This window comes from Canis lupus, chromosome X (genome assembly GCF_048164855.1).
Source record: "Canis lupus baileyi chromosome X, mCanLup2.hap1, whole genome shotgun sequence".
NCBI classification, from domain to species: domain Eukaryota; kingdom Metazoa; phylum Chordata; class Mammalia; order Carnivora; family Canidae; genus Canis; species Canis lupus.
In genome coordinates, this window is record NC_132876.1 from 78,961,925 (window position 1) to 78,979,698 (window position 17,774).

The 17,774-nt window shown below is 37.0% G+C and overlaps 1 protein-coding gene and 1 pseudogene across 4 annotated transcripts in view; both read left to right on the top strand.

The window, feature by feature from the left end:
* WNK3 (WNK lysine deficient protein kinase 3) overlaps positions 1-17,774 on the top strand; it is a 154,114-nt gene that overhangs the window by 124,695 nt on the left and 11,645 nt on the right. For all 4 annotated transcript variants that reach the window (XM_072817553.1, XM_072817552.1, XM_072817554.1 and 1 more), the window contains exons 18-21: positions 3,306-3,396; positions 3,938-4,068; positions 4,578-5,200; positions 8,098-8,309. In XM_072817553.1, coding sequence (XP_072673654.1) covers positions 3,306-3,396; positions 3,938-4,068; positions 4,578-5,200; positions 8,098-8,309 — 1,057 coding nt within the window. The remainder of the gene's footprint in view (positions 1-3,305; positions 3,397-3,937; positions 4,069-4,577; positions 5,201-8,097; positions 8,310-17,774) is intronic.
* LOC140627821 (Y-box-binding protein 1 pseudogene) lies at positions 8,504-10,553 on the top strand (annotated as a pseudogene).

Here is a 17,774-nt window from a genome sequence, read left to right on the forward strand (position 1 = left end):
ACTTGGGGCTCCATTCCCCCTAAGGTCATGACCTGATCCAAAGTCAGATGCTTAGCCAACTGAGCCACCCAAGTGCCCTAATCATACTTCCTTATTACATATTTACAAAGACATAGATATATATGTTTATATACACGTGGTTCTTTACATACTTGTGCTGTTCTGCATTTTTTTTCAATTATGAACATTTATCCATGTTGGTACATGTAGTTCCACTTCACTTATGTTTTTTAAACAATGCATAATATTCCATTGAATAGATATAACAAATATTTATATTGTTATAAACTAGTAATTTTAAATTATGCAATTAATATATAAACAGGAAAGCAATTCAGAAGGATAAAAAATTTAAAGTAATTATGTTAACAACTTCTAATACCCCATCCTATTCCACAAACACTGTTAAGTTCTTGGTTTTAATTCTTGAGGCCATTGGCATTAATAACTTGTAAACAATATACTTATTCATCTATTTTTTGATGTAATAATTTTAGATAATACCTAATAATTCACAGCTGTGAAGAGTGAAGAAATTACTGTATTTTCCCTTTCCTCTTCTTTCCCATACATCTCCCAATTTTTATTACTTGTATTACTTTTTAACACTGGCAAAGTTTATAACATCTACATTTTTTTCTGTAACACTGGTTGTGCTTTGTCTGTAGGTTGATTTGAAGAATTGAAGATCAATAAACAACATTTATATTATGATTATATGTGTATCTGATGATGTAATATGATTAAAAGCACAGGAAATGAAATAGACTTCTCTGTCATTTAAATTTTGTTGCTCAGAGGATATTCTTTCAAATGTCAAGGTCAAATAGATTCTTTTAAAGTGTCCACTGCTACATCTGGATCAGTCTTAACTGTTTCTGGTGTCCTAGAATTCCCTTTCCCCCCCTGAAATGCTTCTATGAGTAATATTTTTAGGTATGTTGTATGGGTGACTATTTTTTTAAAGTCCAAAAATGCCTTTTGTTTGTTTCACACTTGATTAAGTATACGTGGCAGGGTCATTTTGAGTTAGTTTTTATATATATATATTGTGTGAAATAAGAGTTCACCTTATTCTTTTGCATCTGACTGTCTAGTTGTTCCAGCACCATTGTTATTCTTTGTTGTTATTATAAATGGAATTGTTTTCTTAATTTCCTTTTCAGATTTTTCATTGCTATTGTATAAAGTATAACCAATTTTGAAGTGTTGATTTTGTATCCTTCAATTTTGCTGAATTTGTGTATTATTTAGGATTATATGTATAATACATAAGATCATATTGTCTGCAAAAAGAGATAGTTTATTTCTTCACTTCCTTATCTATTAACTTTTCATTGCATGCTTTCCATCTCTTTGTCCTTCTGCTTTTTGTAGAGAATTTCTCAATTTTTAAGCTGTTTCCAATTTCCTGTTCAGCTATTTTTTATGTCAAGGATTCTATTTTTGTTTTTTCATTTTTATTATTTTTACTTTTATCATTTTTTAAGAAAGGGGCAGGGAGAAGGGCAGAGGGAGAGGGAGAAGCTCAAGCAGGCTCCACACCCAGCCTGGAGCCCAATGCAGGATGCGATCTCACAACCCTGAGATCATGATCTGAGCCAAAATCAGGAGTTGGACACCTAACCCACTGAGCCACCCAGGCACCCTAAGGATTACATTTTTATTTTTTTTATTTATTTATTTATTTATTTTTTTAATTTTTTAAATTTTTATTTATTTATGATAGTCACAGAGAGAGAGAGAGAGAGAGAGAGAGGCAGAGACACAGGCAGAGGGAGAAGCAGGCTCCATGCACCGGGAGCCTGACGTGGGATTCGATCCCGGGTCTCCAGGATCGCGCCCTGGGCCAAAGGCAGGCGCTAAACCACTGCGCCACCCAGGGATCCCAGGATTACATTTTTAATTTCCAGTAACTATAGTTCATTATTTTTCTTATGTTTGTATTATCTTCACACATTTTTCTAGAGATTAATTAAAGTCTTATTCTGTGTTATTGGCTATTCTTCTTGTTGTTGAATTTAGTGCTTGCTTTCTTTTTAAAAATTTTTATTTACTTACTTTTTATGCAGGCTCCACACGCAGTGTGGACTCACAATCCTGAGATCAAGAGTCATATGCTCCACTGACTGAACTAGCCAGGTGCCCCTAGTATTTTCTTATAGTATCAATTTCCCACATTTGATGATTCTTAGTTGTGTACTCTTCTTTTTCCCCTGTTAAGATTCTTTGTTTGTCTCTCTAAATGCTATATATAATTATTGTAGCCTTCCTCTGGTAATTGTGGGAAAGGCATGGGACATGTTTTTTGGCTCTGAATATTATAATTTTTCTCCAAATGCTGCCAGGAGGGTGGCTTAATAGTCTTCAAAGATAGAAGTGCTTTTCCTTCCTTGTGGAAGTTGTCTCCTTCCTACATTGCTGATTTGGCCACATTTTCCTCTCACCACTCTTATTTGGGAGCAGATGCCCCTGCTGTCTTTTGCTTGTAGAGATAGGGAGGGAAAGAACTGCATTATCTATTCTTTCTGTGGTACGCCAACCAGTTTACTCTCCCATTCAGTGAGTAAGTCAGGATCTCTTTTTGTGGAGCTCAAATTCTAGTTTCATGTTTCTCAAAAGTGAGTATTTTTTGTATTAATTATTATGGAGGATTTATTATTAAAGTACTCAGAATACAGCAGTTAATTCTGACATGTTGGGAGAGGTAGGAAGACAAGAAGAGGAGAGTGATTTTATAGCCAACTATGGCCTGATGTTAACAATTTTTAGAGCAAGAATTTGAAATAATTTTGAGGCCCATTGTAAATTTCTGTGTGCTTACATAAAGTAAGAAATTCAATTTGGTAAGATTTCTCTACAAATCTAAATGCCTAGATATCTTGTTTTTCTATGTTATCATGTGTATTAGGCATCTTTAACTCTCACAAATATGAGCATAAATGAAAGTTTCATTTTAAGAGCATAGGGTTTCAGTAACCATTTTTATTAAATGAAGTTTATGAAGGAAATAACTTAAATTTTAATCTTCAGTTTTCAAAGTTGCTATAATGGAAAATATTCTAGGGTGGAAGATTAATATTCTGCTCTTTATTTATCTGAAGTTCAGATAATATTTTTAAAGAAAAGGAAAGGATTAATTCCTAGAAGTTGACTATTTCAGATGCACTCTGATATGTAAATATATATAGCATTTTATTTATGCTTACTCATTAGTCCATGCAAGAAACTCCAGTGGTGTACACAACTGCTTCACCTTATACAAATTATTACCATTTTGGTTTTTCTCTTTTTGTCTCCATTAGGAGATGTCTCCAGATGCTTCACTTCCAGGAGATCCAGAGGCCTATCCTGCTGCTGTGTCAAGCGGTGGAGCCATTCATCTGCAGACAGGAGGTGGATATTTTGGCCTAAGCTTTACTTGTCCTAGTCTCAAAAATCCTATTAGCAAGAAATCCTGGACTCGCAAATTAAAAAGCTGGGCATACAGGCTACGGCAGTCAACCAGCTTTTTCAAGAGATCAAAAGTCCGTCAAGGTAGTGTGCTTACAGTCAGGGACATAGACTAGGTAACATCACTTTTCATTTACTTCTTTTTTTTGTTGTTGTTTGTTTGTTCATATACAGATCTTAACCACTTTTTCCACATAGCCCATGTATGTGACATGTCCCATTAATGTCATTGCCATTTTCCTTTTGTAACTAATTTGATTTTATAGTTACTCATTTCATGTAGATACTAAGTCTCGGGATAAGTCTTACAATGTCTGATTTTGAGTTAGGGACTTCTACAATGTTGCTTATTACATTAACACTTTTTAATTATCTAGCAGGGTTAAGCTTTTTCTACATTTCTTCATTTTTTTGGTAATATAAACAAATTTAGTCTTAACAAACAATTTTCTCTTTTCTGCTTACAATTGCATAAAACTTGCAGTGGAAACAGAAGATAGGAGATCAGCAGTTGGTCCTGATCCCATTCCTCTGACAGGAGAGTCCACAGCTGATACTAGGGCTTTGAGTAGATGTAAAGCAATGAGTGGATCATTTCAGCGGGGTCGATTCCAGGTTTGTGTCTTTGGTTGAATCTTTATCTACACGGGCATTGAAGATCTTGGTATTTAGAGGATATTTATCTTAGATGTAGATTATTGTCATATTTAATTTTTTCCCCTTATACACAGCCCGTTACCTTTCGTAGCCTTCCAGTAAAGGCAAGTCTAAAGAAGTAATTTTAGTAGCTGGAAAAGAGCACAGAAATGAGTTACCATTTTTCAGTGGGTGGTTGGATCATCTTTTTTATAAATCTATTTCTTGTCCTTTAGAATCTCAGCAACTTGAATTATCAAAAATTTTAAATTGTAGTATTTTATTTGAGTAACATGAAGCCCACTCTCTTTACCCAAGGAGCCCGAGTGAAAGACTTTGAAAATGGGAATTATAGATGGGATTTTAAGTTTGGATATTATCAATGTGTGTACATCCACTTGTCTGTGCCATATTTTGATATTGAATTTCTTTGTGGGTTTACTCTTTGGTTAGACAGAACCAGCCACTTTTGCCTTTTTGTTTCTCAGGTGATTACAGTTCCTCAGCAACAGTCAGTGAAAGTGACATCTTTTGGAATAGAACGCACACCAGCATTCAATAAACTGACAACTCATTCTAGTGAAGAAGTTTTAGCCTTTACGGACATGGCAAAGTCTCAGTTAGTGGAAATGGAACCTGCCACACACAATCCACAAACTTCACTTCCTTCTCAGAAGTTACGAGTTCTTCATGAAACCTTTAAAGAAGATAAAAAAATTCTCAAACAAGGTGACAACCTCACATCTTTCAGCACAGCTCATGAAGCTGATGTATCTTCAATGACCCCAGAAAAAGAATTGGGGGAAAACTCAGCCACGGAAAGTAGTGTGCATTCTGGACTTGAATTGTTGCTTAAAGAGAGAGAGATACTTATTGCTGGGAAACAGCCAAGCTCTGATAGTGAATTTTCAGCCACTCTTGCTGTCAGAGGGAAGTCAGTGGCAAACACTGGTCCAGAGAGTGGTCAGTGCTTACCACTCCGTGAAGAAAAAGCCTGTGCTCAAATACAGAGCTCACTCTTCTATTCGCCATCTTCTCCAATGAGCAGTGATGATGAGTCAGAAATAGAGGATGAGGATTTGAAGGCAGAGCTTCAAAGATTACGAGAAAAGTAAGATTGTTTCTCTCTCTCTCTCTCTCTTTTTTTTTTGATTGTTTCTCTTTTATCACAAATCTGCCTGGAGTTTTATAGAATTAAGTATTTGATAGCTAATTTACAATTGGTGACATTTAAAAAAATATTTATTTACTTATTTGAGAGAGAGGGAGAGTGAGCAGGGAAGGGACAGAGGGGAAAGAATCTCAAGCAGACTCCGTGCTGAAAGTGGAGCCCAGAACAGGGCTCTAACTCAAAACCTTGAGATCATGACCTGAACCAGAGCCAAAAGTCAGACACTTAACTGACTGAACCACCCAGGTGCCCCACAATTGGTGACATTTTAATGATTGGGAATTTTTGATGATTGAAAACTACAAAGATAGCATCGGATCTACAGGTTAAGGTCTCAGTTCCACAGATGCCAATCATAAGTCCAGGTAGTACTACGTATGCTTCTGACCAACCTGTTGTAAATCAAAGGTTCCTACAAGCTCTTCCTTGGGTTCAGTTATTTACTAGAACAGCTTACAGAACTCAGAAAGAACAGTTTACTTACTAGATCATCAGTTTATTATAAAAGGACACAACTGAGGAACAACCAGATGGCAAGATATAGGGGAAGGGGCATGGAGCTTCCATGCCCTCTTGGGAGTGCCACTCTCCCAGCTTTCATTTATTTACCAACCTGGAAGCTCCCCAAACCCTATAGTTAAGGGATTTTTATGGAAGCTTCATTATAGTAGGTATTATTGATTTAAATTAATGGCCATTGGTGATTAATTGAATCTCTACCTTCTAACCCCTCCCCAGAGGGATAGTGGGAGGGGCTGAAAGTCCCTCTCCCTAATCACTTGGTTGGGTCTCCTGGCAATCAGCCCCCATCCTTAGGGGCTGTTTAAAAGTTAGTACATTTTTTAAAAAGATTTTATTTATTTATTCATGAGAGACAGAGAGAGAGAGAGAGAGAGAGAGAGAGAGGCAGAGACATAGGCAGAGGAGAAGCAGGCTCCATGCAAGGAGCCTAATGCGGGACTCAATCCCTGAACTCCAGGGTTATGCCCTGGGCCAAAGGCAGGTACTAAACCACTGAGCCACCCAGGCGTCCCAGTGCATTTTTAAAAAAGATTTTATTTATTTATTCATGAGAGACACAGAGAGAGAGGCAGAGACATAGAGGGAGGCTGATGTGGGACTTGATCCCAGGACCTGGGATCATGCCCTGAGCCAAAGGCAGACGCTCAACCACTGAGCCACCCAGGCGCCCCAAGTTAGTGCATTTATATAAACTTAGGTGTGATTCCAAGGGGCTTGTTACAAATAATAAGATTCCTTTCACCTCTATCACTCCAGAGTTACTTTGGAACTGAAGCTATTTGAGGACAACAGACCAAATATTAAAATAAAAGATTCTCCTGGGACTCCTGGGTGGCTCAGCATTTGAACATCTGCCTTTGGTTAAGGGCATGATCCCAGCATCCTGGGTCCCTGCATGGAGCCTGCTTCTCCTCTCCCTATGTCTCTGCCTCTCTGTGTCTCTCATGAATAAATAAATAAAATCTTTAACAAAAAAATGATAAAATAGAAGATTCTCCTAATCCTTTATAGCTCAGGAGATTACTAGGGTTTTAGGAGCTGTATTCCAGGAACAGGGATAAAGACCAAATGTATATATTTTAATATAAATCATAATATCGCAACAGTAAGAAAACACACAAATCAATCTCTTACTTCTCATGCCCCAATCTCCTTTCTCAGAGGCAACCACTATGAATTGTTTGGTATATATCTTGCCTGTCATTTTTCTATGCATTCACAAATATATACATTTGTATTTTATAAAAGTGAGGTCATAATATACATGTTATTATGTAGTTTTTTATTTAACATTATTGCTTATATATATACATATTTGCACAAATAATCTTTATTCCATACATTAGTCATTTAAAGTTTTTTAGTCCATCATTAATACACATTTCAGCTTTATTCCATGTTTTGCTTATGTAAATAATGTTGAAGTAAACATCCTTCTATTTTTACATACTTACATATTTTTTGTGGGATAGATCCCTAAAAGTAGAATTTCTGGGTTAAAAGGTTTGTACACTTTAAATTGATAGCTACTGCTAAATTGTTATCCAAGGTAGCTATACCATTTTATACACCAAACAAATATATGTGAAAGTGGGGTCCCTGGCTGGCTCAGTCAGTAGAGCATGTGACTCTTGATTGTAGGATCATGAGTTCCAGCCCCACGTTGGGCATAGAGATTACTTAAAAATACATATACATGATAGTACCTTTTTTCCTACTTAACAACATTGGACTGGATATTATTGATCCTTTTACTTTTATTCCAAGCAGATGAACTAAAAATATTTCTTAAGAAATAATTGTAGTCTCCTAATTAATAGTGAAGTTGAACATCATCTCATATTTATTGGCTCCTTTTATTTCCTCCTCTTTGGAGTTGCCTTCATATATTCTTTCCCCTTTTTCCCTATAAGGTTGTTTCTTGTTTTCTTATTGATTTTTAGGAACTATCTGTATATTCTGAATAGTAACCTTTTATTATATGTTGCAAATATTTTGTTATTTATATTTGCAGCATATAATAAAGGTTAACATTATCAATATTATGTGACTTTAAATTTTATTTTATTCTCTTTCACTATATTGAAGTTTTAGAAATTTGTTCTTGTCAAATTTGTTCACTTTTTTTCCTTAGTGTCTGATTAGTTTAATGTGTTTAGGAAGGCATATCCCATCCTAAAATTGTGAATATTCTGTATTTTCACATTCTTAATCTAAGTTCCTTGTTAAACTTTACTTGTATTGACATAGAGTTTCTTGGATCATCTATATGGTGCCAGTGCTATTAAAATGCTTTCTGCATGATTTTCATTTAGACACATTCAGGAGGTGGTAAATCTTCAAACCCAGCAGAATAAGGAGCTGCAGGAGCTCTATGAACGCCTTCGGGCAATTAAAGATAGCAAAATCCAGTCATCAGAGGTTCCTCAGCCACCTTCATCACCACGTAGACCAAGATCTTTCAAAAGCAAACTTCGTAGCCGCCCCCAGTCCTTGACACAAGTGGACAGTGGTGCAGCTGCTGCAGGTAAATTGGTCTTAAAAGTGATTTAAAAAACATGGTCAAAGATCAGCAAAATTAGAAATATTATGATAATATATTTATTTTTATAATTTATTTCTTATTAAGCTAAGATGCTTTAAAGAAGTACACATTATCCTCAGATTCTTTTCTACCTTTTTGATATTAAATATTCTTTTATGAAATAATGGTAAGGACAGATGATAGATTTTGGAGAGCAGGTGAGTGTGTTTTATGTTTTTACTTGGAAAACAAATACCTGGAAGCCCAACATCAATCCCCCACATAGTTTTTGAAATGTTAGCAGTCAGTGGGAACTGTGGGTTTGCATTTGGAGTTTGTTGAGGAATTTCTAGGTAACAAAGACAATCTTAAAATTACAGTCATATTCTATGTGATGTAGAGATCATCATTTATTATTTATGAGAATATTAGAAAAATGTACTTATTTGATTTGAAAAAAGAGGATCAGTCTCTACTTAATGAAGAAGTTGTTAATTGAATCAGACTTCTTCGTTACATGTGCATAGTCAAGTGGAGGTTGACGGTGAACCATAAGGATATATGTGAGATCTCAACAGAATTTGTGGTAGACAGAATAACAGCCCTCAAACATGTCCTTATGCAAATTCTTGGAACCTGTGACTACATTTGGTTATGTAGCAAAGGGGAATGGAGGTTGTAGATGGAATTAAGTTTGATAATAAACTGACTTTAAAATAGAGTATACTGGATTATCCGGGTGGGTCAAATGTAATCACAAGGGCCCTTTAAAGTGAAAGAGAGAAAAGAGGGTCAAAGAAAAGATGTGAGGAGAGGAACAGTGGCAGACAGATGTAACATTGCTGGATTTGAAGATAAAAGAGAAGTTTGTGGGCAGCCCTGGTGGCGCAGGCAGTTTAGCACTGCCTGTAGCCCGGGGCGTGATCCTGGAGACCTGGGATCGAGTCCACGTCGGGCTTCCTGCATGGAGCCTGCTTCTTTTGTGTCTCTGCCTCTCTCTCTCTCTCAATAAATAAATAAATAAATCTTAAAAAAAAAAGAAGAGAGAAGTTCGATCAGTAGCAGGAACAGAGAGCTAACCCCAGAGAGCCCTGAGCAGCCCTACCACCGCTGCCGGCCTAGTTACCATCACACCCCGGGAGGAGCCTAGTTACCATCACACCCCGGCAGCCGGCCCCAGTCACCATCACCGCAACCACGAGCAGCGAGGCAGAGACCCAGCAGCCACCCGCCACCCCCGCCCTCAGCGCTGCAAATACCAAGCTTGGCACCATGGGAAGCAGTGGCCTCACATCAGCCGCACCTGCCGGCAGGGACAAAAAGGTCATTGCAACAAAGGTTTTGGGAACAGTAAAATGGTTCAGTGTAAGAAACAGATATGGTTTCATCAACAGGAATGACACCAAGGAAGGTGTATACACCAGACTGCCATAAAGAAGAATAACCCCAGGAAGTACCTTCGCAGTGTAGGACATGGAGAGACTGTGGAGTTTGATGTTGTTGAAGGAGAAAAGGGTGTGGAGGCAGCAAACATTACAGGCCTTGGTGGAGTTCCAGTGCAAGGCAGTAAATATGCAGCAGACTGTAACCATCATAGATGCTATCCACCTTGCAGGGGTCCTCCACGCAATTACCAGCAGAATTACCAGAATAGTGAGAGTGGGGAAAAGAACGAGGGATCAGAAAGTGCTCCTGAAGGCCAGGCCCAACAGCACTGGCCCTACCACAGGCAACGGTTCCCACCTTATTACATGCAGAGACCCTATGGGCATCGACCACAGTATTCCAACCTTCCTGTGCAGGAAGAAGTGATGGAAGGTGTTGACAACCAGGGTGCAGCAGAGCAAGGTAGACCAGTGAGATGGAATATGTATCGAGGTTATAGACCACAATTCTGTAGGGGTCCTCCTCACCAAAGACAACCTAGAGAGGATGGCAATGAGGAAGATAAGGAAAATCAAGGAGATGAGACCCAAGGTCAGCAGCCACCTCAATGTCAGTACCGCGGCAACCTCAATTACCACCACAGACGCCCAGAAAACCCTAAACCACAAGATGGTAAAGAGACCAAAGCAGCCGTTCCACCAGCTGAGAATTCGTCTGCTACCGAGGCTGAGCAGGGCAAGGCTGAGTAAATGCCAGTTTACCATCTCTACCATCATCCGGTTGAGTAATCCAATATGAAAAAATGAAGATGAAATTCCAGCAATAAGAAATGAACAAAAGATTGGAGCTGAAGACCTTAAGTAAGTGCTTGCTTTTTGCCCACTGACCAGATAAATAGAACTATCTGCATTATTTATGCAGCATGGGGTTTTTTTATTATTTTTACCTAAAGATGTCTCTTTTTGGTAATGATAAGCGTGGTTTTTTTTTAAAGCCTGGTTTTTCTCAATACACCTTTAAAGGTTTTTAAATTGTTTCATATCTGGTCAAGTTGAGATTTTTTTAAGAACCTCATTTTTAATTTGTAATAAAAGTTTACAACTTGATTTTTTTCAAAAAAAGTCAACAAACAGTAAGCACCCATTAATAAAGGTCTTAAATAATAACAAAAAAAATAAAAGAAAAGAAGACAAAAGAAGAGGGGCACAAACCAAGGAATTCAGGCTGCCCCTAAAAGCTGGAAAAGGCTGGGGAACAGATCTTCTCTAGAGCCTCCAGAAGGAATGCATCCCTACCAACACCTAAATTGTAGTTCAGTGAGACCCATGATTGCCTTCTAACCTACAGAACTATAAGATGATAAATTTGTGTTATGTTGGTATGGATGTTAGTCACTAATCTATGGTTTGATTACAAGATGCAGCAGCCATCAGGGAACTTTGAAAAAGCAGTTTATTCATGGGACCTGGAGGGTACACGATATGCCTGGGGTCCACAAGCAGACCTGAGTTCTGCTTTTGTTGGGTTGAGGGTAGGGTGCCAGGGATTTTTCAGGTTCACTTTTTATTGGTGAATTTGCTCTTATGTTTTAATAAGAGCAGGAATAAAAGCACAGGAAAGGAAAAATGGGGTCACTCAAGTGATTAGTTACCTAGGTCAACCCAGACTTTTTAAAAGGGGAATCTCATGGGTGGGGTAGACTGGCTTTTTATCTAGTTGTGTAGCTGGCCATGTGTTTATTGGAAATGGATGTCTTTGAAATGAATGCCTCAAAAATCAACAGCTTAACATCAGGTGCATGCATTACAATCAGAAAAGCTGATTGTCAGACACTTACACTATACCACTTCTTTCTAGTCAACTATAGCCAGAGGCAAGTAATCTCATGGTAAAAACAGGTCTTTTGAGACTGGCTTCTTTTGACTCAGAATATTCTCCTTGAGATTCTTCAAATTATTTTATGTTATAATACTTATTCCTTTTTGTTGCTGCATAATATGTTGTGGTATGGATGTACCACAGCTTCTTTATCCTGTTGAGAGACACTTATGTTGTTTCCCATCTTGGGTTTTACAAATGAAACTGCCACTGTAAGTATTCATGTATAGCTTTTGGAGTGAATATAAGTATTCAGATCACTTGGATAAAACAGAAGATTGCTGAGTCATATGGTACATATATATAGAAAATTTTTAAGAAATTGCAAAACTGTTTTCCTAAACAGTCATATCATTTTCCATTCCCATGAGCACTATATGGGACTTCTAGTTTCTCTGGATGCTCTTCAGCCCTTGGTATTATCAGTATATTTTATTTAGCCAATCTAATAGGTATATGGTGGTATAACATAGTCGTTTTAGTTTTCATTTCCCTAATGGTTAGTGATGTTGAACATTTTTTTCTTGTGCCTATTTGTGATCCATATATCCTCTGATGAAGTGCCTGCTCAAGTCTTTTATCAGTTTTTCTTTCCTGTTTGTTAGAAGTAGAAAGATTTATAGAGGATTGGTGTTGATTCTTCCTAAAATGTTTGGTAGAATTAAACAGTAAAGCCATCTGGGCCTTCATTTTCTATGTTGGGAGTTTTTAAAATACTAATTCAATCTCTTTGCTTATTATAGCTCTATTAAAATTTTCTCTTTAGTGTAATTTTATAGAAATCTGACCCTTTCATCTAAATTAATTTGTCAGCATACAGTAGTTAATAGTATTCTCTTATCCTCTGTATTTCTGGAAGATTTGTAGTGATGTCCCTCCTTTCATTTTTAATTTTAGTAATTGGATCTCTTTTTTTTTTTGGTCAGTCTAGTTAAAAGTTTGTCAGTTTTACTGATCTTTTCAAAAAAGGTTTCATTGATTCTGTTGCTTTTCTCTATTTATTTCCACTGTAATCTTTATTATTTTCTTCCTTGTGCTTGCTTTGAGTTTACTATTCTTTTTCTACTTTCTCTAGAATAAACACAGCAAGATCCATACCTAAACACATGAACTTTCATCAGTTTAATTATGATATGTATAGGTATAGCTCTCATTGATATTTTTTATCATTGATTTTTTTTTCTATTATGCACATCTTATGCTTGATGGTATTCCACAGGTGACTAAGGCACTGTTTATTTTTTACTCCTTTTTCCTACTGTTTCTCAAGTGGATTTCTCCATTAATCAATCTTATTGATTGATTCTATCTTTTGCCCTCATATCTGTTGTTGAACCACTGTAGTGAATTTTTCTATTTCAATTATTATACTTTTAAACTCCAGAGTTTATATTTTTATAAATAATTTCTATCTCTATTGATAATCTCTATTTGATGTGAGATACAGATATCATACTTTAAACTTTTAGGCATAGTTTCCTAAAATTCAAATACAGGTTTTGTTTACCAAGACCAAAATCTAGGCCCCCTTCAGGATATTTTCCTGACTTTTTTCTGTATATGTGGTATACTTTCTTCTTTCTTTGAATGTCTCTTAGTTTTGTGATAAAAACTGGACATCATAGGTAAAATATTGTAACAACTCTGGTATCAGATTCTTCCACCCTCTTTCCCATTTTGTTTGTTTGTTTATTATTGTATTTTCTTGTTGCTGCTTATTTGTTTACTGAGTTTCCAACACTACTCTATATCCCCTGCGGTGTATGGCCATTGAATTCTTTGCAACTTTAAAAAAATTGTTTTTATTTTTAAGTCTGGCATGCTGATGTTCACATGTGGACAGTGGGCCAGTACATTCAGTGGTGAACCAACGAGTTTTCAGAAGTTTTCATTAAATGCCTCATCTGGATGTTTTTGCCAAGGGGATCTCTATGAGAAGGCACACTTTCAAGCTTCACTTTCTAAGACAACTTTTGAAATAATTTTCTGCTTGCCAGGAACTGAAGTTCAGCCAGAACTGAGTGGTACTTTCTCCTTTCTCGGGTCTTTCTTGGCATGCCAGACATTTATATTCCTAGGAATATGTCAGGGGTTTTGAAAGTTTCCTATGGTCATCTAACTATCCTAGAATTTTTAAAATTTTAGGGCAGCCTCTAGTTTGCCCCAACTGAATCACAGCCTTCTGCATCTAAGGTGTTGCCAGTACTTTCCTGTTGTTTCAGTAATGCCCTGGAGGTAGCTCCCTACCCAACCCCACTCCCCATACCCAGCCTGCCTGGGCTGACCTGAGCTCTGAAATGAAACCAAATATCCACCGCACTTTAAGAATAGAGATTTATTTTTTAGGTTGTTGCAAGTTTAGACACAATATTGACTGTGCTCTGGGGTTGGTACTTTTAAAGGAACTCAAAAAGAGGTCTAGTCTCTATTGTCTGCAGTTGCTGCTGGGTTTTGGCTATCATAACACTGAGCTGAGGAAGAAGCAGGGATGGGAATTGCCAAAAGTTAAAAATGTCACAGACCTCAGTAATTTGTCTTGGATAAATGATTTTTATTTCGTTCTGTGTCTTTGGATAATTGTCAGAGTTCTGAAATGGTTGGTGTGAGCTGTTTTGCCCATATTTTTATTATCTTAAAGAGCACGTTCACTGGGGCACCTGGGTGGCTCAGTGATAAAGTGTCTGCCTTTGGCTTAGGTCATGATCCCAGAGTCTTGTGATCAAATTCCACATCGGGGTCCCCATGGGGAGTCTGCTTCTCCCTCTGCCTATGTCTCTGCCTCTCCCTCTGTGTCTCTCATGAATAAATAAATAAAATCTTAAAAAAAAAACCACGTTCACCTTAGGCCCTTACTCTGCATTTTTGAAGTCCTTCTCTTTTCTCTTTTTCTATTATCTGAAAGAGCTTATTTCTTCTTTAACTGGAAGAATTTTCCAATGAAACCAGTTGGGCTCAGAGATTACTATTTTAGGACATTTTTCACTACAAATTCAAATTAGTTAATAGTAGTTGTGGGACTTTTCAGTTTATACTTTTTGTGTTGAGTAAGTTTTGGTAGTTTGTAGGTTTTGAAGCTTGGTCCATTTCATCTAAGTTGTTCAATCTTTGTGTTTAGAGTTTATTATTACCTTTTCAAGCTCTTGGAAACCTGTAGTAACATCACCTATTTCTGATATTTGTAATTTTTGTCTTCTCTTTTTTCCTGTCAGTCTTGATAAAGGCTTATCAATTTTGTTGATCTTTTCAAAGAGATCCAGTGTTTGCTTTTATTGATTTTCTCTATTGTTTACCTGTTTTAATTTGCATTGATTTCTGCTCTTCATATTCTCTTCTCCTTACCCATGCCTTGTTTTTATTTTGCCCCTTTCTCTAATTTCCTTAAATGGAAGCTAAGATTTTTTTTTTGTTGCTAAGATTATTTTTTAAAGATTTATAGGTAAAATCTTTAGAAAAAAACCCTATCTAGAGTGCTTATTTTTTATAAGAAGTAATGGACCCAGTTATTTTTTTTTAAGATTTATTCATTTATTTGAGAGAGAAAGCACACACACAAGTGGGGGGAGAGGCAGAGGGAGACACTATCAAGCAGATTCCCCACTGAGTGTGGAACCCTATGCTGGCTCAGACCGAAGACCCAAGAGATCATGACCTGAGTCAGAACCAAGAGTAGGCTGCCCAACCAACTGAGCCACCTAAGCGCCCCTGTGAGTTTACCTTGTGAGTTGTAGCCTATCTTCTTTGGTCTGTTGTTCCAATGTTAGCTCAGTTGCATTGCCTCTGTGGTGTTCTTTGGATCTTTCCCACATGTGGGTCTCCAAGTGGTCAATCTCAGTCTTTGGCAGTTGTCTTAGTTCAGTTCTCATGTCTTTGGTGTACTGCATTTCTTGTTGCTGAGAGAAAGGAGTATGCTCAGGTGTGCCCCTTCATAATAGGAAGAGAGCATAAGGAAGTCTGTGCATGAATTTCTCCAGATTCCTGTCTTTTTCCCTTGCTGATCTATCATGCATCTTTTTGCTGTAATAAACTTAGCTGTGAGTACAACTACATGCTGAGTCCTCAGAACTGAATCACTGAATCTGTGAGTGGTTTTGAGGACCCTGAAACATAATTACATAATCTCAATCCTCAAAAGAACTCTAAGGTAGATAGAAGTTAATGTCTGTCTTTTATAGGTAAGAAGACTAAAGTTAGTGAGGCTAAACAACTTCCCTAAGACCTAAGACCTCAGTTCATAACAGAGGGAATCCAAATCTGTTTAACCCCAAAGACTTGGTTCTTTTTTGTTATTCTGCATTGCCTCCCAATATCAAAAATTGTGTCTGCAGTGGGTTGAGAGGAAGCAATGGAGAATCATAGTGGATGATAGTGGTCTGAGATTGCTACATATAGGTTGTAGTATTTGAGTTGGTCTTGAAGGATAAATAGGATTAAAATTGGTGAAGTGCTGTGGGAAGAGTATTGTCAGTAGGTAGAATTGCATGATATAAAGGCATGCAAATGGTAAAATTTAAGATTTATTTCCAAGAAAGAAAATATAACAGTTGAGTGAAATGGAGGGTTTACATTAGAATTAGAAGGTTTTTCTTACATACTTTACAAAAAGAACTTTTGGCTTGTCTATGCTCTAGTTTGGTGTAAGATAATTTATCTAACACATAATGATATGTTTAAGCTTAATACATGAGATATAGTATGTATAAGGATAATAAACACCTGTTCTGCAAAGATAACCATGACTACTAACAATGACTTTACCACGTCAACAAGTTAAAAACCCACTGTTGTTGGTATTAAGAAACCTTTAGGGCAGCCTGGGTGGCTCAGAGGTTTAGCGCCACCTTCAGCCCAAGGCATGATCCTGGAGACCCAGGATTGAGTCCCACGTCGGGCTCCCTGCATGGAACCTGCTTCTCCCTCTGCCTGTGTCTCTGCCTCTCATTAATAAATAAATAAAATCTTTTAAAAATAAAAAGAAACCTTTAAGGGGGAGGAGGAAGAGGAGTGAAATCGAAAATAGTTAGCTGATACTAATCTGGTGGTAGTGTGAAGAATATATTGGCTAGAGCTAGGGAGTGAGTCCATTTATTTAGATCATTGTACTCACAGCATTCCATGTATGAGATGATTAAGAGCTTAGAGAATTATGGAAGTGAAAATAGGCAAGAGGTGTTGTATAGGATGAATTGCAATGATGTGGTGATGAATTAGATATTTGTCTGTTTTTGGTTAGATCCAAATGTTCAGAGTCAAGTGACTTGGAGAAAATGTGAAAGATATCACAGAAATAGGACACTTAGGTGAACTGTTATGTGTATTGAATTGAACAATTTATTGACATCCAAGGGGAAAAAACACATTTGGGTTTTGAAATTGGATTGAAGATGGGTCAAGATCTGAGATAAGAGATGGGAACCCATTGCAGTTGGATGGTCACTAAAACTATCTGAATGTGGGCATCACCTTAGGGAACAAACAAACAAACAAACAAACAAACAAAAAGAGCACCAAGTACCATACTCTGGTTTTATTCATTTCATCAGTAAGAAATGAATATTAAAGAATATCTTTGAAGTTAAGTAATGTCATAAGTAATGTTGACATTTTTTATAAATGGTAAAACATTTGTACAGTACTTCTTTTCATGTAAGTATTTTCTCGTTTGTGAGCTTCAAATTAAGTGATCTTTTATGGTATATGAAAAACTCTTAAATGAAATCAATAAATAATTGTCCTTTTCATGTGTAGAGTATAGTTAGGCCCTGGATAACGTTCAAATCACATTTTCTGCTTCTCATGTAGCACTTTATTCTTGATAACTTCTGGAAGGTATGTGTGTGCATATCATTCTGTTGCCTACTTAGGAGTCTTGCCCTTGGCCCCTATTTCATTTAAATACCTGCTTGGTTTGCTAATCATTTCTTCACTTGCTGGCTTTTGTGCCACTGGTGCAACATCCATCATTACCATCAATTGAGAGTTCAAGATCACTTGTTCCATCAGAGCTGTACACAAGAATCCTGACATTGGGCTTTCCCTTAGTGCAGAAATGTTCTTAAATGAATGACATTCCAACTTAGCTTTATGTGACACAATTTTTTTTTAAGAAACTAAGGGGAATAAGCACAAAAGTACTCCTTGGAAGAAGTGGGGTGGGCAAAAATGCTGGCACTAACTTGTATATGGTTCTGGCTATCTTCTCCTTTT